The 10,687-nt window shown below is 34.5% G+C and overlaps 2 protein-coding genes across 3 annotated transcripts in view; one reads left to right on the top strand and one right to left on the bottom strand.

Moving 5' to 3' along the window:
- Window positions 1–7,387, bottom strand: part of LOC107748408 (electroneutral sodium bicarbonate exchanger 1-like) — a 25,049-nt gene extending 17,662 nt beyond the window's left edge. The window contains exon 1 of the mRNA XM_016563191.1: window positions 7,112–7,387. Within this exon, the coding sequence (XP_016418677.1) occupies window positions 7,112–7,156 (45 nt within the window). The 5' untranslated portion in view covers window positions 7,157–7,387. The remainder of the gene's footprint in view (window positions 1–7,111) is intronic.
- LOC107748395 (tubulin monoglycylase TTLL3-like) overlaps window positions 1–10,687 on the top strand; it is a 37,111-nt gene that overhangs the window by 12,719 nt on the left and 13,705 nt on the right. For both annotated transcript variants that reach the window (XM_016563170.1, XM_016563169.1), the window contains 3 exons: window positions 6,048–6,082; window positions 8,801–8,896; window positions 9,305–9,378. In XM_016563170.1, coding sequence (XP_016418656.1) covers window positions 9,360–9,378 — 19 coding nt within the window. In that variant the 5' untranslated portion in view covers window positions 6,048–6,082; window positions 8,801–8,896; window positions 9,305–9,359. The remainder of the gene's footprint in view (window positions 1–6,047; window positions 6,083–8,800; window positions 8,897–9,304; window positions 9,379–10,687) is intronic.

Below are 10,687 nucleotides of genomic sequence, written 5' to 3'. Positions count from 1 at the left end.
GATGAAACTTCTAAATCACCTTGCTACGTGTACTGCGTTAGGCTAACCGAGGCTTGTCATTTGCACTTATATATTGTTGCTCTTTTGTTAGTTTTGACTGCTTTTATTGTCCTCATTTGTAAGTCGCTTTGGATAAAAGCGTCTGCTAAATGACTAAATGTAAATGTAATGTAAATGTAGTATTGACATTTTTCTTTAGACCATACATATTTTATTTAGCACATGCATGAACTGCTTGACCCTGCAAACCTGTTAGACACAATATAGTACATATTGCATGATCCTGGGCAGTTTAGTTATGAATGTATGCAAAATAGATGCACAGTGGCACATAATCCATTAAATACGTTAAATCAAAGTTGCATGAATAAGATCTTACCTGACTTTGTGGTTGCCTGTGAATAAGGTACTGTAACTCCCTACCCCAAACAGTTAGAGATCACTGATATTTATTAGGCTTCCTTCACTTCCTTCTTTACATTTGTGTGCGTGTGTGTGATATCCCACTGGGATGCTGCTTCTTTCCATGAAAAAGATGATTCATCAATGTGTTTGCACAGCTTTATTGTGCAGGAACACAAGCCTAAATCCTGTTGGAACATTTTCTGCATAAAAAAATACAGCCAAACGGAAGGCACAAATATTCTCACAGACTTTAAAGTGCAGTATAATAACAATAGATTCAAGAAAATCTTTCTCAAATGAACCCATTGGTTTTAAAATGATCTATATTCACTGTTGTGCAAATGATGCTCTGTTGTGTTTTTTGCTTGAGGCTTATGTGTATATTTGATCGATGAGGTATTGATTGACAGTCATAGTGTGGAGCAGCATTGAGGTCATGCATTACATTGTGTGTTACAACAAAAGCACCAGTAGCTTTCCACTATAACAGCATCCGCCTTGTTTCCAACATCCCACTAACATATAATTATGGTTAAGGCAACTTATCAAGGTCCACCAGAACTACAGTTATTACAGGCTTAAGAACAATTGCTTAAAATGGTGCCAAGTTTCATAGCTTCTCTAATCGTTAGACCACCGACTGTGATTTCATTGTTATTTTAGCTTGCATTTCCAGGTAATAAATGTTACTTGGCTGCAATGCAAAATCACTATAATTATACCTCACTTTTGAATGATTACTGTTTTGTTTTGAGATTTTTAATGAAATGGATCCATTTTATACAATCATACCCTCTGCTTTCCCTTTGAAGAATGAGTGCATGCATGAATACAAGAAAAATGGTATTTTGCAAAGGGGGACCCATTAGTTAAAAAGCCCTTAAGTACTGTTACTCATTTAATAAGAATATTTGTTCCCAGATGTATTGCACTGCATGACAATAGGATGGGATGGTAGGACTTGCCAGAGTACAGACGTCATTGTATAGATTGGTTAGAAGGGTTCGACTATTTTAAACCTTTCATACTGTTTAAAAAAAAAAGTAATGTTTTTGGTAGGACACATGCATGCAACTGCCAGAGACATTTGTCTTAATGTTTATAACTGTAGCGTTAGTGCTTTAAAGGGTATTATTTAAAAAAAATAGTAGAAATATATTTGAAGTTGACTAGATAAACTATCAACCTCACTAATCGAATTGTTGTTTTTTGAACAATTACTTACTAATTACTTACTTGTTTTATTTTGTAATTTATGTAATCATTACTTAAGTGGCAGTTTTAAACACAAGACAACCATACAATCTATCTAGTTATTGTCATTAAAATACTTACCCAGGGGGAAGGAGAAAATAGTCAGAGCTAATATTCATTATCGGCTCTATGCTGCTGTTGTCCTACTCCTCTCAATCTCTCCTTGTCTTTCTTCCTTTATTGGACTGACATGAGCACATACCTTTAATTAAAATAATAACAAAACACTTGAGCTGACTAGACTGCTCCTGTGTCACCTAGGTACTCGTTTGTGTGTACAGTATCTGTGTGTGTCACAAAGATTTTCCACTCACAGAAAATGGCTTCTTCTTACCTCTGCTTATCCCCAGGCAACATTTCCGCAGTCCCTGATCAAAAACGCATACACACAAGACAAGTCTATATTGTATGCAAACCTTAACTGCGATTTTATTTTTCTTAATTGTTACTTTTTCTATCTTGCAGTTATGAGCTGCAAGATGGAAAAGTCAGAAATACATTTCTCATAATTGTGACTTTATTTCTCAGAATTTTGGCTTTATAGCCCACAGTGTGCCTTGATATCAAATACAACTTTATTTCTCACTATTGCAAATTTACGCTACCAAAAGTTTGGGGTCAGTATAATGCTTTTAAAGAAGCTAATACTTTTATTCAGCAAGGATGCACAGTATGACAGTACTGTGCATAATGACAGTAAAGACATTTATAATATTACAATTAACAAAAAACTATAATTTTCCACAAAAACATGAAGTTCAAAATAATTTAATATTAATTTAATTAATTTAATAGTATTAATTAATTTAATAGTAAACTGTTATTTTATTGTATTAATATTTAACTACTGTTGCACTGTATTTTTGATTAAATAAATGCATTCTTGTTGAGAATAAGAGATTTCTTTCAAATACAGTACATTAAAATTCTTTCTGGCCCCAAACTATAGTAGTGTATATCTTTATTTCTCACAATGTAACTGTAAGGCCCACTTTATTTCTTATTTTTTATTTCTTATTGTATCTCACAATTACCAATGTTTTATTTTTTGCTCTGAGCAAGAAATTGTAAAATTAATAAATACATTAGATGGTTTAGATGGAGGTCACTACCAGTGTGTGCTTTGCACACTCAGTGTCAGTTTGGCTGCCAGTACATCAGTATTGCCCTTTTGCCTTCAAAGGTCACATGGGCAATTTTCTTGCCCTTCCTCCTCTTGCTTGCTTGCTCTCTAGCACATTTCTGTGACAGTTCTGTTAGTAATCTTGACACAGAGCACTACCTCTGCCACTTCCAGATGCTCCAGTCTGCCTGAACAGATACAGTGACACATGCACACACACACACACACACAGGCATGCACAAACCATAAAATCATTTCAACTCTGAAGTGAATGCTTTTATGTTGTTATTCATAGAGGGTAGAGTGTATGTAATCGATTACTGTTCATTTTTCAATAAACCACTAAAAGCATCATTTTGGGAGAGATGGTCAACCCACTGCAGTATTCAGACTTGGAATAAAGAATTGTGGTTAGAGAGAGAGTTGAAGTACTACCTGTTACTTTTGGCAGAATGACTCATTCACTATTCATTGCCACCTCACCCGTTCTATCACAATGGCATCATAGCCTTCATGAGGTGCATATTTAAAATAAAAAATAAGGATCGGTTTGCATATTACCTTAAGTGCATTTGTATTAACGTTGTGTGTGACAACTTTTTTACTTTCAAAACGCACAATGTTTTCTTAAAAAAAAAAAAAAAAAGCAAATAACAAAGACATTTTTGGTTCCCTGTTTTTGTTGTGTATGCTTGTGTTTGTATGCTTTAGTGTGGGTGTGTGAGCACTTGTTCATGCAGCAGTAATAAAAAATACCATGGTATTACCATGTTTTTGGACATGATACCATGTTAATTGTTAATAATATATTTTGGCATGTCAAAGGTAATACCATGGTATTCTTTTAAGTTTTGAAAAAGCCTTTGAAAAAACAGATTGGAGATTAGAGTGTCTGATACCATCACTATCATAGAGTTTCAGCAATATGTTTTTGTAATGTGGTGTCATTTTTTTTTTTTTGGCACATTACATTTGTATTCATTAGTCTTGTAAATATTTCCATTATACTGCTATAAGTTTGAATCTTACAATTTATAGTTTATACATAACCATATTAAAGATGCTATAATTCTTATTATTATACTTTATATTATTATATATTCTATATACTGCAATTACAGAAAGTGAAACTATTATCATGCATTCGTGTTATAAATTAAACATATTAACCCTACACAAAGACTGTCTTTTATTGGCTAACTATTTTGAATGGATGTGTGCACAGTACCTTATGCAGCTATTTATGCTCTCTGAAACCTGTTTCAAAATGACAGTCAGAAGAAAGTGAAAGGCATGAAAAGAGCACAGCATCAGACAGATAGTGATAACAAAATGAAGAACATTATGACTCCCTAAGCCAGAACACTGTTGATGTTTTTCTTACATGCAATTAATATAAAGGCCCTGAATAGAATGAGATATGAAAATATATTTCAAACCATTTTCCACAGATGTACAATAAAATGTATATTATCTTTGCAAAATGGGCAATGTTTATTGAATATGAACATGATCTTTTTAGTAATTTAGCTTATCAGTGCTTATAAATATAAATAAATGATAAATATTTGATCAGAATGATCTTGTAAATGTATTAAATGAAACCTCTCAGGATCATCCTAGATAGAGAGACAGTATTTGACTACAAAACAACCAAGGTATGAAATGAAATCTGGGTTAAAATTACATTAATGTAATGGACATATTGAGCCAAGACAGATGTGTGGGAAAGGGAGGCAGACAGTTCTGTGGTTCCTTCACATTCACTCTCTCTACTGAGAGTGTCTATATAAACACACATTTCTCAACAAATGGAAAAACTATTGATTGGTTTCTCTGACAAAGAGAGGCTTTACACATGCCCTTTCTCTCCACAGTCACTATCCACTGGATGATAAAGTTTTCTCATATATGTTCAGAAGTACCTATACTCTATTTAATTCTCATAATGTTTTTTATAGATAGTGAATCCCTCAAGCAGAAATTTTAAACAGAATAATTCACCCAAAAATTAAAATGTTGTCAAAGTAATTAATATGACTTGAGTGCTATACTGTATAATATATTCCAAATATTTTTTTCAAATTTTAAGTCAAAATCTTGACTATCACTGTAACTTCCCTTGGCGCATTCATGAGAGAAGCAGCAATGCACAATTCATGAACAAATGTTCTTTTGAGTCGGATCTTCTCAATGAATCAGTTTACCCATTGAATGACTTGTTCATGGAGTGGATTGATCTGGTTCTCCAGTTTACTCAATGATCTAGCTGTAGTTGTTAACAACCCATTTGAGTGGAAAATAATCAGTGAATAATGACTGTTCGGTCTGCTTGTCACTCACACAAAGCCATTGCATGGATTCAGAAGATTTCAAATATTTGGATGGCTTTTATGAGACTTTTGCATCTTTTTTTAGCTTTACATGAATAGTTTAAGATGTCGATAAGTTTGTTTCTTCATTGGAACAGATTTGGAGAAATTTAGCATTACATCACTTACTCACAAATGGATCCCCTACAGTGAATGGGTGCCATCAGAATGAGAGTCCAAACAGCTGTTAAAAACATTACACAGTAATCACAAATAATCCACACAAATCTAGTCCATCAGTTAAGGTCTTATGAACCGAAAAGATGTTTGTAAGAAACAAATAAATCATTAAGGCATTTTAATGTTAACTTTCATTCATAAATTCATGATAACACTTCCAGTGAAGAAGTCCATTCAGTTGTCCTCTCACATCAAAATCTACAAACATGTTTGTTTTGGACTGTTTTCACTTGTAAACAGTGAGTGATCTGTATGTATTTCTCTCCTGATTCAGATGAGACGACATTTTCACTAGAAAGCAATATTATGAGGACTTGTATTTAAGACGGAAGGAACAGTTTAAGTTATAAACATCTTAATGATGGATTTGTTTATTACAAACATGCAGCTTTTTACTTCACAATACAATAATTGGACTGGAGTCATGTGGATTAATTGTTGATTATTGTGATGTTTTTATCAGCTGTTTGAACTCTCGTTCTGATGGCACCCATTCACTGCAGAGGATGTATTGATAAACAAGTGATGAAATGCTACATTTCTCTAAATCTGTTCACATGAAGAAACAAATTCATCTGCATCTTGGATGGCCATTTCTGAATCATTTTTGGGTGAGCTATTCCTTTAAAGCTCAAGTTCACTTTAAAACCGTTAGTTGTAATGTACAAGAGTCACCAGACTGTTATTAATAATTTCTCCTTTTGTGTTCACAGATGAAATAAAGTCAAGATAGGTCAACGACAAGAGGGTGAGTAGAAGATTTTTTTATTTTTTATCGGGTGAATTAATCCTTTCATAGCCTTAAGGACAGGAAGCAGTAGCTACTCAAAAGAGCTAGGAGTCAGGTTTCCTACTAACATGTCAAATGATAAGCTACAAGCATTTTACACTAGCAATCAGCGTTTACTTTGGCGCTGAAAACCTGCACCAATACCGCTGTTGCAGTCTAAAGACGGACCCTCAGTAAGAGAGGATGGCGTCAAGGTCATTTGAGGGTAACGGTGTACACTGACAGTACGCGCTCCCCAAAGGAAGCCATATTTTGCACAATAATCCTATTGATGCAACACAATCAAATGCTAAAAGCTTTCATTTCCAAACCAATTCATGGCGTAACGGGCACCCTCTTGCAGCATTAGTGTAATAGCCTAGATAGTAAATTATACATTATGCGCTATTTCTCATAATCATTATCTCGCGCTTCCATACTAAACCCACTACAAAACGACAGTGCGGATTCCTCTGCAAGAACGCCCATCAGCCTAGACAAGACACTGCTATACCGGCAAGCACGCAGTCAGTGACGCGGATAATAAACGAATGATGCGAGCTGTTGTCCCTGGCAATGGGAATACGGCTGCTGCACGTGCCTGTAACACTGCAATAATACACATCCATGCGCGGAGCACAAATTAAGGTAATAAAGCATAATCATCTGTTTGAGTCGCAGGCATTGAAGAAATAGGAACGGTCCGCTTTTAACGGTATGCAATTATAGACCGAAAGTGCAACGTCGATAAGATATTTGGTGGCAATGGGGGCGAGAGGGAACACACAGTACTATTGATCCCTGCACTAATGGGGCGCCCGGATGTGTTTGTATTCCATTCGAGAATTTTAAAATCTTATATAGATGGTGATTTATGACATAATATGGCATATTACAGGCGGTTTCCTACAGCAGATGTCCAATTCTAAGTTACTGGAGGAATAAAAACGAATAAACAGACTTATCAGCTAATGCAATAAACACATACGTACGCATCGTTTTAACTACCTGATAGCTCAGCATGCTCTCCTGGTCGCTGTTTTCGGCAGGCATGGTTAACTCCGTTTTAAAGCAGTCAAAGGTGCGTCGATTGCAGCTTCCACAGAAAGACGCGGATCAGATTAGCAGTTCCTATAGAGAAACAACAGATCACTTGATGCATACACGATTAGAGCGGGAGGCATGAAGTACTCTTGATCCTGTATCAAACTAACATTGAGATCCACACGCGCATTCGCCCTGTCTATACTTTAATGCTGTTGTTAGGCGCGCACGCTCTCCAGGACATGGAAAGAGGTACTGACTGTGGCAGCATCATATGTCGTCCAGCCAATCAGAGAGCTCGAAACGAGACTGTTGCTGAAGCTGTAATTCGATTGATGCGGTTTTGCACCTATACAGGAAAGTGCCAGAAATAGTTTAGAGGTTCTGCAAATCATGAGAGCGAAAATAATATGAACAACATCTCAAGTAATGTCTGCATAAGGTCATGTTGTATATTGATACGCTAAGTACTACAGTTATTGGAGAAAAATCATGATAGTGACTAAGTAAACTACTTTCAAAGCCACACATGCTGTAATTGATTAGTGAACAGCGGTTTTATTTTTGTGATAAGTGAATAAACGTCATTATCAAGCTACTCGCTGAAATTTCATTTAGTTCAGTTATTTTTGCGCTACAAATATGTGTACATATACGTAAATCATTTATATTGCTTATTTAGATTAAATAATCTAAATAATTCAATAAAGTAAGTATTAAAAAATTAAATAAATGGTTAAATAAAAACAATTTAGTAATTATTTTCTCTCTGCTAGCCATAAGAAATATATGTAAAGACATATAACACCGTGGTGTTTTAAATTCCCGCTTCACGTGAAACGTAGCCTAAACTAAAATCATCCAACTCATAATCCTGAGTCATAACATTTCTTTAAACTGTAGCATACATTGCCATCTAGTGGCTTTTCCTATGTACAGACAGTTTTACATAGACTGACTTCATTCCAAAAGTTCCAAAAGGACAGGTAATCACAAATAAACATAAATCAAAACATCAATATTTTAGAGGCAGTCCAGGCAATGTCTATGGAGCAGTTTAGTCTTACAGTAATCATGCATTTGATAGCCTAAATAGTGATGTACATGTTATTGTCTTCTGTTTGGCCAAGCTAAAGATACGTAGACATGACAACTGATATGACGCTTTAACAATCAATCTGTTATGGAACATTAAATAATTCAAATGCCTTTCCAAGCGATTGATTATGACACTTTAAAATATTCACCCATTCATGTTAGCTAATTGTTATTATTGTGCCGCCTGGGGAGATCGCTATATAATGAATGAGCTGTTAGTGTTATACTCAACCCTCCTGACATTTCTGAAACAGTCGATGTGCGTAATAATTCAAAAGCCTGTATGTCTTTAATGTAATGGAGCCAAAAGCGTATAATAAAGTGGTGCTAATAGAACATTTCATAAAAAGATAATGAATATTGAGTATCCAATATTTATTATCTGAATATTGGATAATGAGTTCCTCAGAGTACAACTGTTGCGTTGCGCGTTCCGCCTGGGTTGCCGCACGGCGTCATCCGTTTCCAGGAAACAGTTGTTAAGGGTGATGTAAACAGCACGCTGGTGCTGGAATGTGTGCAGTGCGCATGTGCTGAACGAGCGTTTCTCCACAGCTCTACCGGGCTGGCCGGGCGCACCGGTGACCTTATCGATTTCACCAGACGGCTTCTTTCTGGGTGTCAAATCCAGAGGTGAACGTCGCAATCCAGGTGAGTTTGCTCAGCGAATCTCAAAATCAGTATGGTCGTGAACGGGCCCTTGGAACTCCATGTGTTTTTGTTATTTTTTAAGTTTTATAATGTCAAGTGGATCTATAAACAAGTGAAATAAGTTTTAAATTAACTATTGTGATTCTTTATTTAACGTTACTCAGTACCGTTGTACTTAGTTAGGGAGGGATGTGCATAGAATTGTTTTGTGTTGAATCTGAGCATGAGCTTCTGTGTAAAGCCGTTTCCAGGCAGTCATAAATTACAGTGTTCAACTACTGATGCACTGTACGTGCGGCTTACACTCATCTTGGTTATCATTGAGACCGCCTTTAATATGTATTTGTGAGAGAAAGAGTGTTAAAGCGTGAACAATGAGCATTAAGTTCATTTTACTTTTACATTTAGGTTAAAAAGGGAAAGATTGATCCATTTTGTGAGTGATGCCAGAGTTAAATCAAACATGCACCAACATATGCAAGGTACAGTATACAGTATACACCCTTTTACCACTTTTTCACCAGTCATTTTTTATGTCCCTATATTTTCTTTGATGTCCCCATGATGTTACCTAATATAGACACAGACAAAACCTTAGAAGCTACAGTACCATTCATAAGTTTGGTGTCATCAAGATTTTTTTTTTTTAAAGAAATTAATACTTTTTTTTAGCAAGTGACAGTAAATACATTTATAATGTTACAAAATATTAGTATTTTAAATAAATGCTGTTCTTTTAAATTTGCTATTTATCTAAGAATCCTTAATGCATAACGATTTTCACAAAATTACATATATATATTATACACACGCACAAAGAAAAACAAGTAGATAGAATAGAAAAAAATAGAAAGCTAATGTTTGTTTGTTTTTTGTTGTTTTTTTAATAAAAAAAGAAAAAAAAGATAAATATAGATAAAGTAGAATTAAAATAGAATAGAAAGTGCTAGAGTTCGAGGGTCAAATAAAGGTGGAACAGGTGTGTTTTTAGTCGTTTCTTGAAGATGGTTAAGGACTAAGATTTTTTTTTTTTAAAGAAATTAATACTTTTTTTTAGCAAGTGACAGTAAATACATTTATAATGTTACAAAATATTAGTATTTTAAATAAATGCTGTTCTTTTAAATTTGCTATTTATCTAAGAATCCTTAATGCATAACGATTTTCACAAAATGATTAAGCAGCACAACTGTTTTCAACATTGATAATAATAAGAAATGTCTCTTGAGCACCAAATCAGCATATTATAATGATTTTTGAAGCTTTACTATCACACGAATAAATGAAAATTTTAAATATATTAAGATAAAAAAAAAAAACGAATTTTAAATTCTGATACTATTTCACAATATTACAGTTTTTACTGTATTTTTGATCAAATAAATGTTGCCTTGGTAAGCATAAGAGATTTCTTTCAACGACAGTAAAAAACTTTTGAAAGGTAGATATCAGTGAGCAACTCTCATAAGCTCAACGTTTTTTATTTATTTATTTTATTTATTTAGTCATTTAGCAGACGCTTTTATCCAAAGCGGCTTACAAATGAGGACAATAAAAGCAGTCAAAACTAACAAAAGAGCAACAATATATAAGTGCAACTGACAAGTCTCGGTTAGCCTAATGCACGCAGTACACGTAGCAAGGTGTATATATATATATACAGTGGGTACGGAAAGTATTCAGACCCCCTTAAATTTTTCACTCTTTGTTATATTGCAGCCATTTGCTAAAATCATTTAAGTTAATTTTTTTTCCTCATTAATGTACACACAGCACCCCATATTGACAGAA

The sequence above is a fragment of the Sinocyclocheilus rhinocerous genome, unplaced genomic scaffold (assembly GCF_001515625.1).
Source record: "Sinocyclocheilus rhinocerous isolate Xijiao unplaced genomic scaffold, SAMN03320098_v1.1 scaffold890, whole genome shotgun sequence".
Taxonomy (NCBI): domain Eukaryota; kingdom Metazoa; phylum Chordata; class Actinopteri; order Cypriniformes; family Cyprinidae; genus Sinocyclocheilus; species Sinocyclocheilus rhinocerous.
The sequence above is the reverse complement of the archived record's forward strand: the minus strand, read 5'-3'. Positions and strand labels throughout refer to the sequence as shown.